Raw genomic sequence first — 20899 nt, 5'->3', positions numbered from 1 at the left:
AAAAGATGCCATTATTGATGATTATAGAAAGCAAGGCCAGTTTGATTATGTTCTTTAGTTTGCTCGATATACAGATGACTAAGGGGGTGTTTGGCCTAGCTTTTATTTTTTGACTTATGCTTATATTCTTACATAAATAAGCTAAAAAACCAACTTTAAACAAGCTTATTTAAATTAGCCTATATAAGCTAATAAACTTAAGCTTAAAACGCTAAACCAAACACCAAATTAAGCTTATTTTGTAAAAAAAACTAAAAAAACTAAAACTTTGTTAAAAAAAACCAGGCCAAACACCCGTTAATTACTCAGAGAGAGTGAATATCTCAACACCTTTTTAGGTGTTTACCGGAGAAAAATTTTCCAGCTTTCATTTTAAAAAAATTCCCGACTTTATTCAAAACTAACAAGGGACTTCAATATGAAAAGTTGGGTTGAGAGATTTTTGTGGTTTTTCTTTTATGGTATTTGCCCTTGGTCCAAACCCAAAATTTCATATTAAGTTTGCGACATTATTGTTTTATTTTGAAAATTCACACCCCAAATCACCCACAATCAACTAAAAAATAGGTTGATTGGGTTAATATGGGACCTGTTACTCTCCTCCATCTTTCCCGAAACTACTTCGAGCTTGTGAATTAAATTCTTCTTACAAAATACATAATGAATATCTTAATCCTAGAAGATAGAAGTGGCTAATCTTGTTGACAAGGGACAAATATTTGAATTTAGTTATTAAGTTTATAACAAGTTTGTGAGTGGGACAAAACACGATATTAACTTATATATGCCTAACCGATTCAAATATAATTTTCAAAAAATAGAATTATCAAGTTTTAAAAATCTTAAACTATTTAAAATATAAAATTCTTATAGTTTTATATCAAGTGCCTCATATATGAAGTAAGTTTTCTTTACTGAGTTTCAGTTATAATTTTCTTTTACTGAGTTTTAGATATAGTTTATAATAATTTGAATCTCAACTAGTAAATTTTAACCCTAAACGATTTGAGTTGCTCGGATAGACTCGGATTTCAAACTGTAACATCTTGAATTTAATAATAATAAATAAAAGAATTTATGTTCGTTTATCGTGTGTCAATATTTAGTTAAGGTTTAATATAATAAAGTGTATGGACTTAGATAATTAAAGATGGAATAAAGGATGGGATGGGCCTTAGGTCCATGGACTTGAGAGGGTATAAATATCCCCCTTAAACCTCCCTAAAACCCGCATTCTTATTCATCTTATTCTCTACACACACTCAAAACACACACACATATAAACTCTCTCATACGGCCGTGAGCTAATGAAAGACATCCAATACCAAAATCAAGCCAAATATTGATAGATCTTGGATATAAGCAAGATACAATATTAAAGTTCATAACCAAGCTAGCCCGTAACCTAAAAACGAGTAAAGGTTATGTTTTTATGAACGGTTTGCCCTAAAACTAAACCCTAGAGTAGATCGGGTCCAAATGAACCATAAAGTTATGAACTTGATGTTAAAATGGACATAAAGAACTGATGGATAAGTATGGTTCATAAAAAAAACCCTAGATCTAGCTTAAAGAACGTTTTTATGCTTAAAGGTTCAAACTTTACATATACACGGGTCAAAATATGGACGAAAACGGTTAGGGAAACGTTCATGGGTTAATACCGAACCATAGTATGAGTCTAGATGACAAAACGCATAATGATATTGGTAGTAGGGGACCAAGCCGTAACCAACAGCCCGTCCGAATACAATAAGGACCAACAGGTCGTTCGAATACACCTGCTAAACTCGATTACATTGTCTTAATCGAATACATTAAGCTCATTCAATCACAATAAAAGAGTTCGAATACATTGGTCTATTTCGATTACATTGATAAATTCGCATACATTGACATGTTCGATTACATGCGTGGACTTGCATACAAAGCATGCACTCGATTACATGTTAATACTCGATTGCAAAGGACATATTCGACTACAAGGAGAACTCGAATACAATTTACAGACTCGCATACATGCTCACATTCGAATACAATAGCATGATTCGAATACATAAATAGATTTGCATACATGACCCTATTCGAATACAGTTGTAGGACTCAAATACATTTAATGAACTCGCATACAATACATAACTCGATTACATGTACATTCGATTACAACATGTGACTCGCATATAATCATGAGACTCGAATACACCTGCATGCTCGCATACGAAGTTTGACTCGATTACAATAGGTAACTAGCATACATTATGCTTACCCAAATACATGGAAGGTTTGAATACCAGGTGGTTCGCATACATATAAGTATGTATTCAAATGCATGATGGTTCGCATACATGCATCCAAACCTTAGAATGCACAGTGTATTCGATTGTACCATGTATTCAAATATACCAAGCTGCACAGGAGATTGTATCCTAATTAACCTATAAAGAAAGAAAGAAAAGAAGATTTTACAAAGTGCATTCTGGTTGAAGATAAAGGTATTAAAATACATTAAAATTAAGAGTATAATATTCTAACTAAAATGTATTCTAAAACAAGACCATTAGAACATACCAGACTTAGCCATTTTGGCTGAAATTTGAATAATATGAATATGACATATATTGATACGTATAACTAATGTACATGATGTGCGTAAAGTGGTATATAAAATTTTAACAAATAATGACCAAGCACAACGAGTAATAAAAACCTAGAATACTTTAAACCAAACCACTAGCAACAGGCAAGTGAACCTATCGGGTGTAGAATAGCTATGGGAAGACCGAAAATATCGAACCCTAGAGACACTTATTATATTAACGAAACTAGTTCTAAAAGCTAATTAAAGTAATAATTAAGAAAATATATATTTTTGGATTTTTATTTATTTTATTTTAAAAACTAATAATTAATTAAACTAATTACTTAATTAAATTAAAGTAAACTAGAAAATTAAATTACCGAGTAAGACTTTAGTAAATTCAAATGAGAGAAAGAGTTACCTAGGCAAGGAATCCGAATTGTGACGACTCGGGCTTTTATCGGTTACGGGTAAATGATATGGGAACCGGGAATCTAAAGGTATGAAGCTCTAGGAAACTTAATGGATCCTTAATCACTCTCAAGGTATCGCCTAAAAAGAAATCTTAGAGATCATGTAAAAACATCGGCTTATTAGTTCACCTGTCAGTTCACCAATTATGATTAATTACCCTATAAAACAGCTAACCCGTCGGTTTTACTATCTCAATGCACCTAAGTACACGGGGTGGTTTTTGAACAGTATAAAGGACACGGGTAAACAGTAAAATTAAGACAAAAACAGGCAAACCTCCTGTCAGATAATTTAACCTAAAACCCTAACAACGCAGACAAACCCGACAACTTATCACCCGTCGGATATCTAAGTAGGTAAGAATATAAACTTCTAATAATATGCCAAAAATCAGTTTCTATGGTGAATGAGCTCAATAAACCATAAACAAGTTGGAAACACACAGTCAACAACCCTAACATGCAACCTATAATCGAAATACATTCAATCAAGTAACATGTGAAACATTCATTCAAGCACAAATCAAAAGTAAATACGCATGAGATACATCCAAAACAACTAATCAAAACTTTTAATTAATCAAAATCCCATAAACAAAACCCGAAAACCGACAAGTCCAAACCAATCAACAAAACATCATCACAAGCCTAGATAACTAAAAGGGTGAATTGTGGAGTTCATATTAAAAATAATAAAATCAAACCAAACTTGAAGTAGAAATAAACCCGAACACTAAACCGCCTCCAGTCTCTTTAAATTTTGGTTGCTCCTCTTCACATGGGCATAGCTCCAAATAATAATGTTAATGACTCCTGGCTATTACAAGAGTAATAATAATGTGTTTTCGGCTACGTACTGTAGGGTAAAAAAATATATATCTCCTTTTCAAAGCTTGCGGCCCCTCTTTTTATCATCTTTCCACCTAGGCATGTTCAAAACGGTTTGGGACTAGGAACCGGAACCGGTTCCTAACCGGTTCCTATATTCAAAACCCCCTTTTAAACCGGTTCCAGGCTCGAACCGGTTAGGGAACCGAACCGGTTCTCCCACCCTCGGACCCCTAACCTATCTAACCGGTTCCTAACCCGGTTCATGTACTGTAACCGGTTCCAACCGGTTACAGTGTAAAAAAATTTTTTTTTTTTCGTTTTTCGTTTGCGATTTGGATTCTAAACTACGATTCGTATTTGTATAACATGAAAAATAAAAAAAAACAATTAACATAAAAATAAACAATTAACTGATGAAGAAAAGACAACTACTGAAGATGTTTGCCACTGAAGACAACTACTGAAGGTTGCCACTGAAGACAACTACTCAAAATATGCAATTAGTACCTCTTTGGCCTTCTTCCACAATTTTAAACAATAACGTTTAAGAGTATGATGACTTACGTGAGTGTATTGTGGTTGAAGCGTATCTCGAATCATGGCGGTTAAGCGAGGGTTGTCGAAGTGGCTAAACGGCAAAGCTTCTTGAATCACAAACTTCGCCATACGATCTTGAACTCGATCAATTTGGTATGTAAATATTCCGCCTTCACTATCCATTTGCGTTTGTTGCGAATCGACGTTCTTTTTCAACGCCTTGCAATACGGTTTTTCGATGTATTTCTTCAAATTTGAATTCGAAAGTGGGTTTAAATAAATCCCACAAAACTTGCACCGAGCCTTCAATGAATAGTCACTCAATTCAACCAAATCCCAATTGCACCAAATCTCTTGATTACGATTATGAGGTACAATACGAACGAAACTTGGTTCGGCGTTGGAACCTTGACCAACCGATGATTGTGAGGTAGCCATAACAACAAATATGAATATAGAAGAAGAGAAAACAAGATATTAGAGAACTCAAAACGTTGTAATAGCGTTTTTTTGTATTTTTTTGCGTTCGGGTTTGCGTTTTGAGTGTTGTGATGAACCCATGACACCAAATACCTATTTATACTAGTAGTGGGGTGCTTGGGGGAGCCAAAAAACGGCTATTTTTGACCCCAACGGTCAAAAAACGGCCAAAAAAACGATTTCCAACGGCTATATTCGATCCAACGGCTAGAACCGGTTAGGAACCGGTTCCGGATGGTTCGGTTCCAGAACCGGTTCCGGTTCGGTTCCGGTTCCTACCCGCCCCCACTCAGAAATGCAAGAACCGGTCACGGATCATCGGGTTGAATCAGATAGGGTCCGGTGGGTAGAAACCGGTTCGGGTCCGGTTCGGGTCCACCGGTTCGGTTCCAGGAACCGGTTTCGTTGAACATCTTTATTTCCACCGACTTCTTATGTTGGGCTTATTAATAGTTGTTAACAAACTGCCTGTGGGCCAACAAATTTTCGGTTCCTGGAAGCAAATGGTCAATCAATTATTTAATTATAGGATGATATTCACATTCAAGTTCATAACTCCCAGAACGAAACACTTAATTTATGTCATGTCAATTTAAGTGTACACTATATTAATTCATAAAATAAGTTAATTGATTAATTCTATCTTATGTAACATAACTGAATTTTAATTCATTCATATTTATGCAGGGATGTGTCGCGAGAACCGAACCGGAACTGGAACCGAACCGAACCGGAACTGATAACGAGTGAAAAATAGAACCGGAACCGGAACCTATTATAATAAACCGGTTCGGTTCCATAACCGCTAAATCCGGTTCTCGCTAATCGGTTCTGGCTAGAACCGGTTCGATCATGTATTTATTAAATGAGTTATGCAAACTTTGCAAATTGTAAAACAAGTTTATACAATTGTATGTCTTATTTCACATTAAAACTAATTTAGATTACAACATGATCATCCGTTATATTTTTTATTAAAACCTAAGTGTTGAAGTTAAATAAATCATTAGCAACGATAGATTAATGGAGGATCATATCATTTTATATTAAATTACCTCGATAGCTTAAATCAAAATTGATCATGATTGCTAGTTCTTGAACGTAAAGAAAGAAGATTTGAACTAAAAAATGTTTGAATGGATGACGGTTAATAAGTTACTCTATAAAAAATGGGGATTGGTAAATTTATTTAAAACGTTTTGAATATTCCGGTTCTTCGGTTCCAAGTCTTAGAACCTCCGGTTTTACCCGGAACCGAACCGGGAACCGTTTAATGCAAATTCTGAGAACCGAGAACCGAACCGGTACACACATTAGCGGTTCCGGTTCCTCGGTTCTAACGGTTCCGAACCGTTTTTTGCTTACCCCTATATTTATGGGTTGATAATTGAACGCTTAACCATTAGCATATATATTTTCTATATTAAGGTTAATTAACTCGTTTTAGCTCGTTGTATCTTCAAACTTTCAAAGCCCACATTGTAACATCCCGAAATTTCTAAAGTAATATTTAATATATTATTTTGTCGGGTGAAATAAACGAGTTAGTGGAATGATAATAATAATAGCAAAATATGAAGACTTAGTAGGATAATTAGATGGGATTAGATAGGGACCAAAAGGAAATATGGGCCTTCGGTCCATGGGCTTAAGGGAGTATAAATACCCCTTTGAACCCCAATCCTTTCATTTCCATCCATTTATCCATCCTAATCTCTACACACCCAAAACACACACGACCCGAACCAAGATCCAAAGGCGAGGACCCGAGCTCGTTGGTGCTAGATCGTCGTGACGAACCAAAGCAACAAGACCAGCTCGTGTTCGTAGTTTGACTCATTTACGGTACGTTTATATTGAGAACTTGTTCGTTTAGGTTTGGATTAGTATAGAAATGATAGATCTGTGTTTGTATGGTAAAAACGAATCCAACAAAGCTAAACTTACTGAAAATGGTTATGATTTGATGGGTTAATCGATTGATAAAAGAACCCGTAACCTATATGCCTAAATCGCACCCTTTAAACATCGATGTTAGGTCGATTTGATGGTTGGGGTTTGTAGGCGCTGGTCAGACGATTCCGTTGATACATAAATCAAGTTATTTGGTTAAGAAACGAAGATGATTAAGGGATTTAAGATTGAACAGTAGCTGCAGCCGACAACTTCGCCTGCAAGCTAAGTTTGCCTGATGAACTTCGCCTGCAAAGCTAAGTTCGCCTAATTGATAACTTCGCCTACGGCCAAGTTCGCCTGATTGATAACTTCGCCTAAAGCTAAGTTCGCCCAAGGTTTAACTTCGCCTAAAGCTGAGTTCGCCTAAGGTTTAACTTCGCCTAAAGCTGAGTTCGCCTAAGGTTTAACTTCGCCTAAAGCTGAGTTCGCCTAAGGTTTAACTTCGCCTAAAGCTGAGTTCGCCTAAGGTTTAACTTCGCCTAAAGCTGAGTTCGCCTAAGGTTTAACTTCGCCTAAAGCTGAGTTCGCCTAAGGTTTAACTTCGCCTAAAGCTAAGTTCGCTTAAGGTTTAACTTCGCCTTCAAAGCTTAACTTCGCCTAAAGCTAAGTTCGCCTAAGGTTTAATTTCGCCTAAAGCTAAGTTCGCCTAAGGTTTAACTTCGCCTAAAGCTAAGTTCGCCTAAGGTTTAACTTCGCCTAAAGCTAAGTTCGCTTAAGGTTTAACTTCGCCTTCAAAGCTTAACTTCACCTAAAGCTAAGTTCGCCTAAGGTTTAACTTCGCCTAAAGCTAAGTTCGCCTAAGGTTTAACTTCGCCTAAAGCCAAGTTCGATTAGAAAATAAATTAAAAACCTAATGAAAAATGTGTTAAGACAGTTAATGTAAATAAAATTTTTCCAAGCTGACCTGGCAGCTCGACCCCAGCCAGGGGCTCTGCCCCTTGGACCCTGCTAGGGGCTGCCTCCCCTAGACCCCGCTGCCAGGGGCGCTGCCCCCGGACCCCCGTTCGTTGTGGGTAGTAGTTAAGACTAGAAAGATGATATGAGTAGTGATAGTTAATTGATACGTATACTTGTTATACAGTCAGCCGTGCACAACTGAAGAAAGGGATTACGATTAACGGTGAACGTAACCGTGTTCATGTGAGTTTCTAGCCCCATTTCCTTGTTATGTTTTCGGGGCTGTGTGCATACTCGATGTGAAGTGTGAATACACTTACCTTAAGTGGTAAGTGTACGCTATAGATGTTATACGAGGTAGCTATTATATAATACTTGTTGGTGCGTGAACGATCTTCGGATATTGCACCCATCGCCAAGGATAGTGATTGCCAAGTGGTTATTAGTGTGTATGAATGCTATGATGTGACTTGCTTATTATGTAAATAATATGAAGCATGTTGTAGACAAGTAGAGGTAGAGCGTGTTAGAAGTGGCAAGAGTGTAGTAAGAGTGTTAGTGGCATGACGATAGTACGTGGTAGGGTAAGCCTATACGTGACTACGTCATTAAAGTGGCAAAGTGGCATAACGTTATACGTTATTAAAGCGGCAAAGTGGCAAAGTGGCATAACGTTATACGTTATTAAAGTGGCAAAGTGGCAAGGTGGTAGGTGTAAATAAGGGGCTAAGTGGTAAGGTAAGCAGGTTAGATAGTGGACTACGTGTCTTCGGATACGTATATGATGCATGTAGTGGTTGTATGATAAGTTGCTTGATTAACTAGAACTCACTCAGCGTAGCTGACTTTTAGTATGCACGCAGGTGATCAGACCAAAGAAATAGCATGAAGATGGCACATGGAATGGATTGAACGGCTGGCATCTTAAGATGGAAGAAAAGATGTTTTAAATATAATGATTTGTTTTATAGTATCAAAGAAGAGATTGAATGTTTTGTAACGAATGCTTCAAGTAAACGTTTCCGCGAAAGTTTTAATTAACTCTGATTTGTAAGAACTGTGTTTATGAGTAAATCCGACGCTAAAGTAGGGCTACCGGGTTCGGGGCCTTACACACATATGAACCACTTAAGAATCATATTCAATATAAACATAGCTCAAAAGTATTTAAAAGTGCATGAAATATTAATATAAAAAATATATATAATTTAGACCACATCAGTACAATCAGTCGAGCTCAGTTAAGAAAAGGATTAACGATTAACGAAGAACGAAACATAATCCAGGTGAGTTTCTAGCCCCCCCATTCCTTGTAATATTTTTGGGGCTGTATGCATACTCAATGTGATAGTTAATACACTTACCTTAAATGGTAAGTGTATGCCATGTATGATTTATATGTTATTTATATATGTCTTGAATGTGAATGAAAACTTCTCGGTACATGAACGATCTTCGGATATTGCACGTATTGACAAGGAAGGTATGTATATGAAAGATGACTGTATACGATAGATATATGTATGTCATATGAGTATGTATGATTGATTAAGGAAAAGTATATGTATGTTACGGTATGTAAAGATAGTAAGTATGAAGATGGAGAGATAAATGATTAGACCCTAATAATATATGAGATAGACAATTAAGGGATCAGACCTTAATAATATCTGAAATAGACAAGGAAAGAGGAATCAGACCCTAATAATATCTGAGATAGACAAGTAAGGGATCAGACCCTAATAATATATGAGATAGACAAGGAAAGAGGGATCATACCCTAATAATATCTGAGATAGAAAAGGAAGGAACCCGACCCTAATAAAATATGAGATAAAAAGGATAGTAAGTACATGGTATAGAAGTAATAAAGTATGACGTATGTATGAATATATGTAATGAAAGTAAATTAGTAAAGTACTTATTATGTATCTTCGGATGCGTAATTGAAAATAAGTGTATGCATTGTATGATGTGTGATTAACTAGAACTCACTCAGCATAGCTGACTTTTAGTATGCACGCATGTGAGTAGAATGAGGCAGCTCGCTTGATAAGGACACATGACATGTAATTGAAGGCACTGGCATCTCAAGGAAATATTATGATGTTTTAAAGACTATGTGTTATGTTTAAATGACTATGAATGTTTGATAAAGAAGAGATTTGAATGTTATATAATATATTATGGTTGAAGTTTTTATATTCCGCGAAAGTTTTAATTAACCCTGATGTTTAGAACTGTGTTTATGAGTAAATCCAACGTCCAAGGTTGGGCACCGGTAACGGGGCCTTACATATATATCGATCAAACGCACCATTTAAACGTAATGTTTTGATGCTCGGTGGATTAGGGTCTGTATGTGACATGTATTCGAACATATTGATACCAAATTTGTGTTGTTTCATCAGCTTCGTTCGTCTCGTCTTGGATTCTTAACCAAGTTGGAAACTTGAGGTCAAGCTTAGATTAACTTTGTTTTAAAAACTTTCACTCAACTCAGTTCCCGGGTGTAAATCGGTTAAATTGTCAAAACTTAGACAAACAAAATGTCTTGATGTGAACTGAATCGAATAATAATTATAAGTTAAAACTTTTAAATAATAGAATTAGTGGTTTATTGAAAAAGACAAAATTTTTAAACACTTAAATTTGAAATGATAAGGGCCTAACACTTAAGTTCAAGTCTCACGTACCAAAAGGTTTAAAGAAATTTACAATTAAAAATAAAAATAAAAAACAAGTCAACCTTGACTTGAGCTCGACTCATCTACAAACCAAATTAAACCCGAAAACCGAACCACTAACATAAAGATAGGGTTTTAGCTAGACCCTTTTCTCCCTAATTCCCAAAACTTCATTTCCTACATAAAACCATCTGGTTTCCGCCCCCAAACCACTCCGACCATCAACAACCACCGCCACTCTCCGACCAGCAACAAGGTAACACTCATACTTTAACCTTCAATTAATTAATTTAAACACGTGACACTAATCGATTATTTACAGAACACCGTTTTGAGAAATGATTTCGTCACTCTCATGGGTTCCAAAAGGAGCCTCAAAGTCCGTACCTTCAGTAGCTGATCCTCCCACAAAAGAAGAAATTGAGGAGATTAAGAAGCTAGCCTTAATTGATAAAGTGTACGTTTTTATATTATTTTTAATTACTTGGGTTTTGATTGTGAGGATGTTTGGAGTGATTTGGGATGTGGGTTTGATTTAATTTGATGTTTTCACAGTTCGGATGTTGGAACTGAAAATGAGGAAGATGATGATGGGTTGAAAGATATGAGTGATGATGATGATGATGGTGATGTGTCCAAACAGCCGGATGAGATTGAGCAGGCGTTGGGTGCGGCGAGTGCGCTCGGGAAAGGTGGATCGAATGTTTGTGATATTGTGGATGGGTTGGATGAACTTAACATGGATGATTATGATGAAGAAGATGATGGTATTCTTGTTTTTTATATATTGTTCTGTTTTAAGATGGTTTGGATGCTCAAGTTTAGGGGCGGCGATAATTGACATGACATGAACCCAGCATGAAAAAAAAGGTTTTGGTCGACTACCACGACCCATTTGAAAATGGGTTGGGTTTGGGTTGGTCCGTTAAACTGTTTAAGTATTTAAACGAAACTTTTCTAAATGTGTTTTAGTTTTGTTTTTAGCATTTTTCATTTTTTTGAAGATATACGTGCAATTTCCAATCTATTTTAAGATTTTATTATTTAAAAAAATAACTTTTCATATTACTTATTTACTTTATCGAATCTTAAATTTTGTCCATTTTGTCGTTTTAAGAAATATTTTAAATTATTTTTTTTGACAAACACACTTGCTGATAACTCGCTTATAACTCGAAAGCATGTACGGCTCAAGTTAAAAAAAATGAGTTAAGCAGGTCGTGTTCAGGGTGCCTTGAATTTAGGTGTTTGCGGGTTAGGACTGAAATATGTGACATGAATAATCATATTGGTCGGGTTGGTTACACATTTCAACCTTTCAACCCGACACGATTGACACCTCTACTCAATAATCAGTTATTTGTGGTCAACAGCTATTGACATATTTGGTTCGGGCCTTGGGGACACATACTATCCAAGCAATGAATTAGATCCTTATCTTAAAGATAAAAATGTAAGTTACGTAGTTCGTTATTTTGATTTTTAGAAGTTAAATTTGCAGCCCTAATTTGTAAAGTTTTGTAATTTAGGATGAGGATTCTGAAGAGCTTGAAGACATAATGATCAAAGCTGATGATGCTGTTGTAGTTTGTGCACATCACGAGCATGATACGAATCATTTATTGGTATGTGATTTTCATAACATATGTACATTTTTATTAACCTTTATGTATATGTGTTGTCTTGATGTGCTAATTTGATTGTTGAAACAGGTTTGTATTATAGAGGATCCAGATGGTGATTCAAACATGTATGTTCATCATGAAATTCTCATTCCTTCATTTCCTCTGTGCACCGCATGGCTTGATTGTCCGATTAAAGGTGGAGAAAAAGGTAACGCGCATGTGGTTTTTTATTTATTTTAATGATTTTGGTAATCGTTATGTTTCTGTTCGTTCGTATAACCATTAACCGAACAAACAATCGATCACGAACCGTTAAACGAACGGGGCTTTCATGTTTTGTTCATTCGTTAAGAAGGCGAACATGTTTGTGTTCGTTAGTTATCATTATAAGCGAATGGTTCATGAACGTAAACAGACGAATATAACTGAACATTGATGATTGACATAACTAAGCTAAAACTAGCTAAAAGTATTGTGAAGAAAAATGTGTTGGGCTCAAAAAGTTATTAAAACTAGACTAAGTTGTAATGGGCCAAAAAACTTTAAATGAATATATTAACGAACGAACTTAAACAATCACAAACTAACGAATGAACATAAATGAATTTGAAATGTTTACGAACATAAATGATCGGCATGTTCGTTCGTTTGAGTAAATGAACAGATTTTGTTGTTCATGTTTGTATGCTTCTTAAATAAATGAACTTTCTGCCGAACTGTTCACGAACTGTTCACTGAACGTTTAGTTGTTTACTGGCTCAAAAGACACTGTTATCATACTGTGTTACAGCTCACTAGTATTGTATGCATTGCAGGGAATTTTATAGCTGTGGGCTCGATGGAACCAGAAATTGAAATTTGGGATCTTGATATCGTATGTTGCCTTTGATTTTCATAATCAATTCTTATTTTTTATATATGTGTTCAAATGTTAAATATGTACTCCCAAATGTCTTCAGATTGATGAAGTACAACCATCACTCATGTTAGGTGGAATTATTGAAAAGAAGACGAAGAAAAAGAAGTCAGGGAAGAAAATCGAGGTAAATATTAGTTCATCAAGTATTTATTTTTCATTTAAAATATTTAGTTATTTTGTTTTTCTAAACAATATTATTATCTATGTGAACCTCTTAGAAAATAAAGTACAAAGAAGATAGTCACACTGGTCCTGTGCTTGCACTAGCTTGGAATAAGGGCTTTCGGTACGCTAAAGTCTTATACATACAACTTTTGAGACACGGTTTTTGTGATGCTGATGTCTTCATCACTTTGTTTCACAGGAATATTCTTGCGAGTGGTAGTGCTGACAAAACAGTTAAGATTTGGGATGTGTCAACTGGCAAATGCAAGCTTACAATGGAGCATCATACTGATAAGGCAAGTAGGACTGTAAACGAACCGATGTTCACTGAACTCGTTTATGTTTGTTTTATTTAGTTAACATGAACATGAACAAAAAGTTTTGTTCATTTAGTTAAAAGAACGAACATGAACAGTCTCTTTCGTTCATATTCATTCATCTACGTTATTAGTGGTTGTTAGTTTACGTTTGTTTAACTTTGTTTGTTTACGCTTGTTAATATATTCATTTTAAGTTTTTTATGCCTATAATATTCTAGTCTAGTTTTAGTAAGTCTTTAGGCAAAATACATTGTTGTTCACATGTAATTTTAATTGATTTTAACTCAGTTGTGCCTTTTCGTTTATGTTTAGTTATGCTCGCTCTGTTACGTTTGTGAACCGTCTTTTTATAATGTTATTTAACAATCGTGTTCATTCGGTTCGTATACTCATCTTTGTGTTCTTCAGGTTCAAGCAGTTGCATGGAATCATCATGAACATGAAGTTCTTCTTAGTGGATCCTTTGATCATACTGTAGTCATGGTAATTGTTATGTTTCATAAACTGAATGTTTTCAGTATTAACCTTTTTTGGTTGATAATATTATAATATTATGTTGCAGAGGGATGGAAGGGTTCCTTCACATTCCGGGTTCAAGTGGTCAGTTGGTGCTGACGTGGAAAGCCTGGCATGGGACCCACACGACCAACACTTGTTTGTGGTTAGTAATTTAATTTACACGAAGTTTATGACTTTGTACATCTATAAGCTAACTGTATTTTTTTTCCAGGCGAGTCTCGAGAATGGTACGGTTGTTGGTTTTGATATCAGATCCGCAACATCCGATTCATCTTCAGATGTTAAAAAGTTCACAATTCACGCACATGACAAAGCTGTTTGTGCTATTTCTTATAACCCATTGGTGCCAAATGTAAGTCTATGGTTAGCTCTAGTCGTGTAAACGAGTCGAGCTCGAGTTTGTTTAGACTTGAGCTCGGCTCGTTCTAGTTTAGAGGGCTTGAGCTCGGCTTGTGGTTAGTTTGCCAAGCTCGAGCTCGGCTCATTTATTATTATATAATTATTTTATTTTTATATTTTTAGTTATTTACATGCATGTTTAACTATAATTTTTAAATATAATATATTGTTTAATTGTTTTTATGATATATTAAATATGTTAATGATTATTATATTAATATATTGAACAAAGATAGTTTTATATAAAAGCTTTTAGGCTTGTTTATTAAATGTGCCTTAATAAGAGACTATCTCTGGCTGGATCTCATTTAAGCTTGGCTCGAATCGATTTTAAATGAACCCATTCCATATAGCTCACGAGTTTCTAACTTAGCACTTAGCTTTTTAAGTATTATTTTTGGACCATGTTTGACTTTATGTTGTCTCTTTTCAGCTTCTTGCAACCGGTTCAGAAGACAAAATGGTAATTAGTTATTCAACAGTTTGTAGTATTAAATAATGTTTTTTCATGTGTATTTGGTTAATCTTTTTTGTTTATGTAATTACAGGTTAAACTATGGGATTTGTCAAATAATCAACCGTCTTGTATTGCTTCACAGAACCGGAAAGCTGTATGTTTCTTTGACTTTATTTACCGAATTATTTACTTTAAAATCCTTTTATATGACTAATTAAAGATGATGTGTTCTTGTTTTGACTTTGTCAGGGATCTGTATTTACTTTATCGTTCTCGGAAGATTCTCCCTTTTTGCTGGCGCTTGCGGGCTCTAAAGGAAAAATGGAGGTAAGTTTGCCATTATTTTTTGTTGACTTTGGACAAATATTAGTTGACTTTTTTTCGTTTTGACAATCTTTTTAGTTAAACACACATTTGCTACAAAAATGATGATTTTAAATTTTAGATTTAAAGTTATGTTGTATTTATTTACTTTGTATGATTGAAGTTTGGAAATGTTCATTAAAAACAGTTAAATCTGTTAACCATGTAACTGAAAACTTAATTTACTGATTTTGTCCTGTTTGTATTTTTATATAATCCGGTTATGGATAATCTCATCCCTTATTCCTTTACTTGCAGCTGTGGGACACGCTATCGGATGCAGCCATTTCAAAACGATATGGGAAATACTCCAGACAGAATAAGGCACCTGCTTCAACATGATCTATTACAGTTTTTGCAGTTATGTTTGTTAACTTTGTATCATTTCAATGGATATGGCTGGTTTGATATTCTTTTTTTCTTTAATGTATCTGGATAACATGCATGTTGTGGGGGTGTATTATCATGTAGGGTTTGCTTTATACAAATTTTGTTTTTCTTTAATATAAGGGTTAAGCTAAACGTACCCCCTTCTCTGAACTTTCATTACTTTTAAGAATTTTATTTGACATATTACTTCTTTATAACATTTTATGGTGTCCATTAAAAATATTAAATTATAAACTATAAAGTTTTTTATTTTATTTTAATTTTTTATCATCTCTTAACTATCACTCCTATTACTTTTATGTAACATTTTTTTTGTATTTTATGGTCTTTCTTTAAAATATTAAATTAAAAATTGTAAAGTTTTTTTTTTCTCACTTTCTGTTTATTATTTTTCATCATAATAATAATATTTAATAAATATTATTATTATCGATGTATTATTATTATAAAATGATATATTTGTATTATTATATTTATAAAACAATATATTTTATTATACAAATAAATTAATAGTAATATCTTAATAGTTTTTAATTCGATATATGTAGTGGAGACTATTAAGTGAAATAAAATGTTGTATGGACTAATATGTATATAAATAATGTTAAAAGCTAACAATAATTGATTAGTAAGTTCCCCAGAGGGGGTTATGTTTAGCAACACCCTAATATAATTTGTAATTCTTTTTTACCCGTGCCCATTATGGTATAATCTGGTTGACAAAACTTATTGTTTTTTTACAAAGTCTATTTTATATAAATGCTGGAAACGGGACAAAATCGGCCAAAAAGTTATACATGCATTTAAGCAAACATTTGTGTGCATGATTAGTGAAAGCAATTGATAAGCTACTTTTGCTCAGTTTATTGCAACCTTTATATTGCAATTGATATGATGCCTGCTTCAAAATCGAAGTAGGTATATATTCGGTTTAGCTCTTTTACCCTGACCGAAGAGCTAAAACGAAAGAGACCAGGTGGAATTCGACTTGGAAAATGCTTGATAGCGCGTTAAGACATATACCAACTTTGGAATTATTTCATGACAATCTTTCTCTTAAACGAAAAGTTAAGACATTTTTGTCGAACGGTTGGGAAATGATTACAAAGTTAAGCGATTTGCTTAAAGTTTTTAAAATCTACTTATATATTGGGAGTTTATTACCCTATGAGTCCGTTGGTGCTTCACCAAGTTTGGTTAGTTTGTGTCAAAATAAACGATTTTGAATATGTCGATCCGATGTACGATAGTATGATAGCTCCAATGAAATTAAAAATGAAAAAATGTTTTGAAGAATTGCCGACGGTTTTTACTTGTGCCTCCGCGTTGAATCCGACTTTAATCGAAAAAATTGTATGGTCTTTGGAGTTGCATTTAAATGACCATAATTATGCATCAAATTACTTATTTAGAAAATATGTTTGAATTTTATGCTCTTATTTACGGTTCGATCCCGAACGTTCGACAATCATATTTTTGTCCAATTCATTGGCCAACCAAACACGTCATTCCTAAAGGAATGTTTAATTCCAAATTCCAACACAAATTTCGTTCCAATTCCAAACTATTCGGTGAACCAAACGTAATGTACGAATCCTGATTGAAGAAACACGGATCTACTCCCCACTAATGGGTCCTAGATCCAATGAGTCAATAGGGTAGGATACGGTTAACTGCCAATACGATATTAACCCGATTGCCTAAAGTCCAGTGACGAAGTCCTGCAAAACAGACACCGTGAGCTCGTTACGGGAAGGACAAGAGGGGGGGGGGGGTCTTCCCGTAACCACCCTACGGCGTGAGAATAAGTACAATTCTGACGAAGATAATGCACTTAAGTAAATTGAGAGAGTACAGTGGGAGTGAATGAATACCTCATGGTGATCGATAGGGTATTTATAGCCGAAGAGTGTGGGAAGGATGATTGAGCCAGCTGTCCTTTAGAAGATGCTCTCGTAACCACATGGACACGTGTCCTCTTTTGATAGGTTCGGTTTATACGTTGCATGTGCATGCATAACCACCTGGACACGCGTCCCTTTATTATTGGTTGATGGCCAACATTGGCCATGTGCACGGTTATAACGGCCTTGCCAGGTGTCTCTTGTTAACTGGCCGAGGGATCACGTATTGCCTAAGAAAGCATCTTGGCCAATCTTCTAGAAGGTAATTAGTTATCGACAGCTGTCCCGGGGCATTACCTCGTGGTTATTTACGCGGAAGGGTATTCCTTCTTGCGGATGACTCTTGAGGGTGCTAGGATGCTTCCGCATGTGTTATGAGAGTGTTTCTTCCTCAAATGATTATGCGGATGGTTCATATGCCCCACGGGTGCCTTATGAAGGACTTTTGATTGGCCCGCGGGTGTTTCTTAGGGGTATTTGGGTCTTTTTGGTACCCTTCCTCTATACAGATTCAATATTTGAAGCTTTAAAATCTCAATATATATATATGATGTATAGTATGGCATGGCTGACTTTTTTTGAGTCATGGCTGTGTGATGGTCTTTAAACTTGTTATCTGTTTTATATCTGAGGTTGGGTCTTTTTTGTCCAAGTATCTTACTTACGAAAGCAAGATGAACAACCCCAACGATCTTACTCAATGACATGCATCCTCACCAAACTACCCCCAATGACTACAACACCACCATGTGTTCCTCTCTTCGCTAACTTATAACGTACCTTGTTTCAGTTCTCTAACACCTTGTTTCAGTTCTCTAATCAGGGCACCAACGATCTCTCTACTCCATTTGCAACAACACCCCATTAAAACTCAGCCACCACCTCAAGTTTCAACACAATGTCAACTGCACATTCCGCCTAGGCAGCCCTGTACAAGAGGTGACAATGTTTTGGTTCAGTTTAACAAGATTAATTTAAATCTCATAGCACACACTTGGTTCGATGTCTAAAGAACTGGCCGGCTAGCTCTTTACAGGAATGAAAAGGTTGGTTGGTGGCATATTTGATCTGCAGCAGAAAAAAAGTGACTTTTTTAATTTACTGTGAAGCTTTCTATTTGCTTTGATAAGGAAATTAGCTGCATTGGAGTTGTGGAGAGTGGAGATTAAGGACATAAAATCGGTCTAGGGCAGGTATGGGTATAAGAGAAGAGAGTGGAGTTTCAGTTGCACTTATGAAGGCAAGGTTTTGCAGTTCTTTTGAAAGGACATCTATCGTGTGTATCATTTGTCGTGTTATCAAAAGATATGGAAAGAAACTTTTATTGTAATTTATAAGTTTGTGTAACACTATCTAAAATGTAAAACAAGTTTTGGGCGGTGTGAGGATAACTAAATAACTCAAACGCGATCGCACGCATCATCATTTGCCACGTGTCGGGATTAACTCAATGCGTGGTCACATAAAGATACGAAAACGGTATACCGTGTGGAGCCGACCAAGCGTCGGTGGTTAAGGTAACACCGGGTTTTAGGTTTTCAAAACCTAAAACTAATTCTTTTTTTTATAGCTTTCTTCCATATTTTAAACCGCGTCTTAGAATAGTACAACTTATGTGTTGATATCAACGTTTGGGCGTTTCTAAAATCAACTTTGTCAAACGCTATTTGTTTATCTTCTTTTATTGAAGTAGATTTTGGTCAGAAGTCTTCTTTAATAACTATTAGTTGACCAAATAGCCAGCTGTCTTTGAAACTTGCAAGCGTAGCCTATAAAGTCGGTTGGTTCACACTTTTTTGCTTGAAGTTATTTAGTTTAAAATTCACCACTTTTGAAGTTATTAATTAACTTTTAGAAGTCTTCTTTTTAAATTTTATCAATTAAAGCTTTGTATTCAACTCCTTGCTTACCAATTCTCATTTAGCCACAATTATTGTACGTATCATTATTTATTTTATTTAATTAGGGTTCATATAATCTATTTTTATTTGTTTAGCATTATTTTATGCTAAATATGGTCAAAAGTCTTCTTTAACAAATTTTATTTCTAGACAAGACATTTTCTTTTACTACTAAACTCGAATAAAAAATCTTTAGGTAATTAACGGCCACTGAGCTACCAACCCCAATGTAAAGAAAGACCAGTAGTATTCACATACCGCACACAATTAACCTCTAGAGTCGGTCAACTATAATGACATAAGATTTAGGGGGGACGGGCACTCATGGGGACTACCCACGTACTGCCAATCCTGCATTGCCACCTTATTTCTACCCTCAAGTGCTCACAAACCGCAAAATCACTGGCAACACTTACCCACAAGTACAATAGAACTTTTTGTTTGTTTTTAGTTCTCCAAGTAAAATAGATGTCAAATATTGAATCAATTTTGTGTGGCAAATTACCTTCGTCATGGAATGAAGCCATGCACCCTACCCACATAAGGTGGCGACGGTGTTGCCATGTGGTTTGGAAACCATGAACCCTACCCATATTTTATAGGGTCGTAGTTAGACCTGCGATGCTATACGGAACGAATTGTTGGGCGATCAAGAAGACACACGAGAGTAAGCTAGAGGTAACAGAGATGAGAATGTTAAGGCGGATGTGTGGGCACACAAGGTTGGAACGAATAAAAAATTAATGTTTTTCGTAAGAGATTAGGGTTGGCCAACATATCAGAAAAGATAAGAGAGGGAAGATTGAGATGGTTTGGACATGTGAGGAGAATAGAGACGACAGCTCCCGTTATATCCGTAGAAAATATTACTACAGAGGGGAGGAGGGGTAGAGACCGACCAAGATTGACTTGGGATAAGAGGATTAGACATGATCTGGTATACATGCACCTCTCTGAGGACATGATTGAAGATAAGAGTTCTTGAAGACGAATGACTTTTAGTAGGAATATAGAGTTCTTGGTTAGAAATGCATCTTAAAGGCTTTTCCTTACATTATTTTAGGATTAAATGATATATTATTGTAATACTTAAATTCTAAATTATTATTCTATATTTTCTTATTAATTACCATTATCACTATCCTTATCTATCTACTTATTATTTATGACTATTGTTATTGTTATTTTTAATATTACATGGGATTTATTGTATTTTTTAAACCTTTTGCCGCTATCTAATTAAGATCTAGTGCTGAACTTGTATTTTGTTTTTCGGTTTTATACATACGGTTTTGGAGTTGGGGGTCTCTTCGAAAGCAACCTCTCTATTCTTTAAAATAGTTGTACAGTTTGCCTACATCTCACCCTTCTCAGACCCTGCAAATAGCTTTGCTATTGACGGGATTTCTTACCGGGTATGTTTGTTGTTGTTGTTGAACCTTACCTATATTAGTGCCCCGTCCTCGATAAAAACCACCCTAAAGAACAAGTGGTTCAA

General features: G+C 35.3%; 1 protein-coding gene across 1 annotated transcript; it reads left to right on the top strand.

Moving 5' to 3' along the window:
* Window positions 1–10559: 10559 nt before the first annotated feature.
* LOC143530257 (uncharacterized) lies at window positions 10560–15715 on the top strand. Its single transcript, XM_077025846.1, has 17 exons — window positions 10560–10695; window positions 10762–10896; window positions 10995–11206; window positions 11813–11892; window positions 11969–12064; window positions 12152–12272; window positions 12880–12938; window positions 13024–13107; window positions 13202–13269; window positions 13348–13444; window positions 13877–13951; window positions 14031–14129; window positions 14199–14339; window positions 14820–14849; window positions 14935–14997; window positions 15093–15170; window positions 15465–15715. The coding sequence occupies exons 2-17, from the start codon at window positions 10778–10780 to the stop codon at window positions 15546–15548; spliced, it is 1506 nt and encodes a 501-aa protein (XP_076881961.1). The 5' UTR covers window positions 10560–10695; window positions 10762–10777; the 3' UTR covers window positions 15549–15715.
* The last annotated feature ends 5184 nt before the right edge of the window (window positions 15716–20899 follow it).

The sequence above is a fragment of the Bidens hawaiensis genome, unplaced genomic scaffold (assembly GCF_021521415.1).
Source record: "Bidens hawaiensis isolate Kalapana, Puna unplaced genomic scaffold, B.hawaiensis_p1.1 tig00008877_1, whole genome shotgun sequence".
Lineage (NCBI taxonomy): Eukaryota > Viridiplantae > Streptophyta > Magnoliopsida > Asterales > Asteraceae > Bidens > Bidens hawaiensis.
Note: the sequence above shows the minus strand (reverse complement) of the source record. Positions and strands in the feature narration are given on the sequence as shown.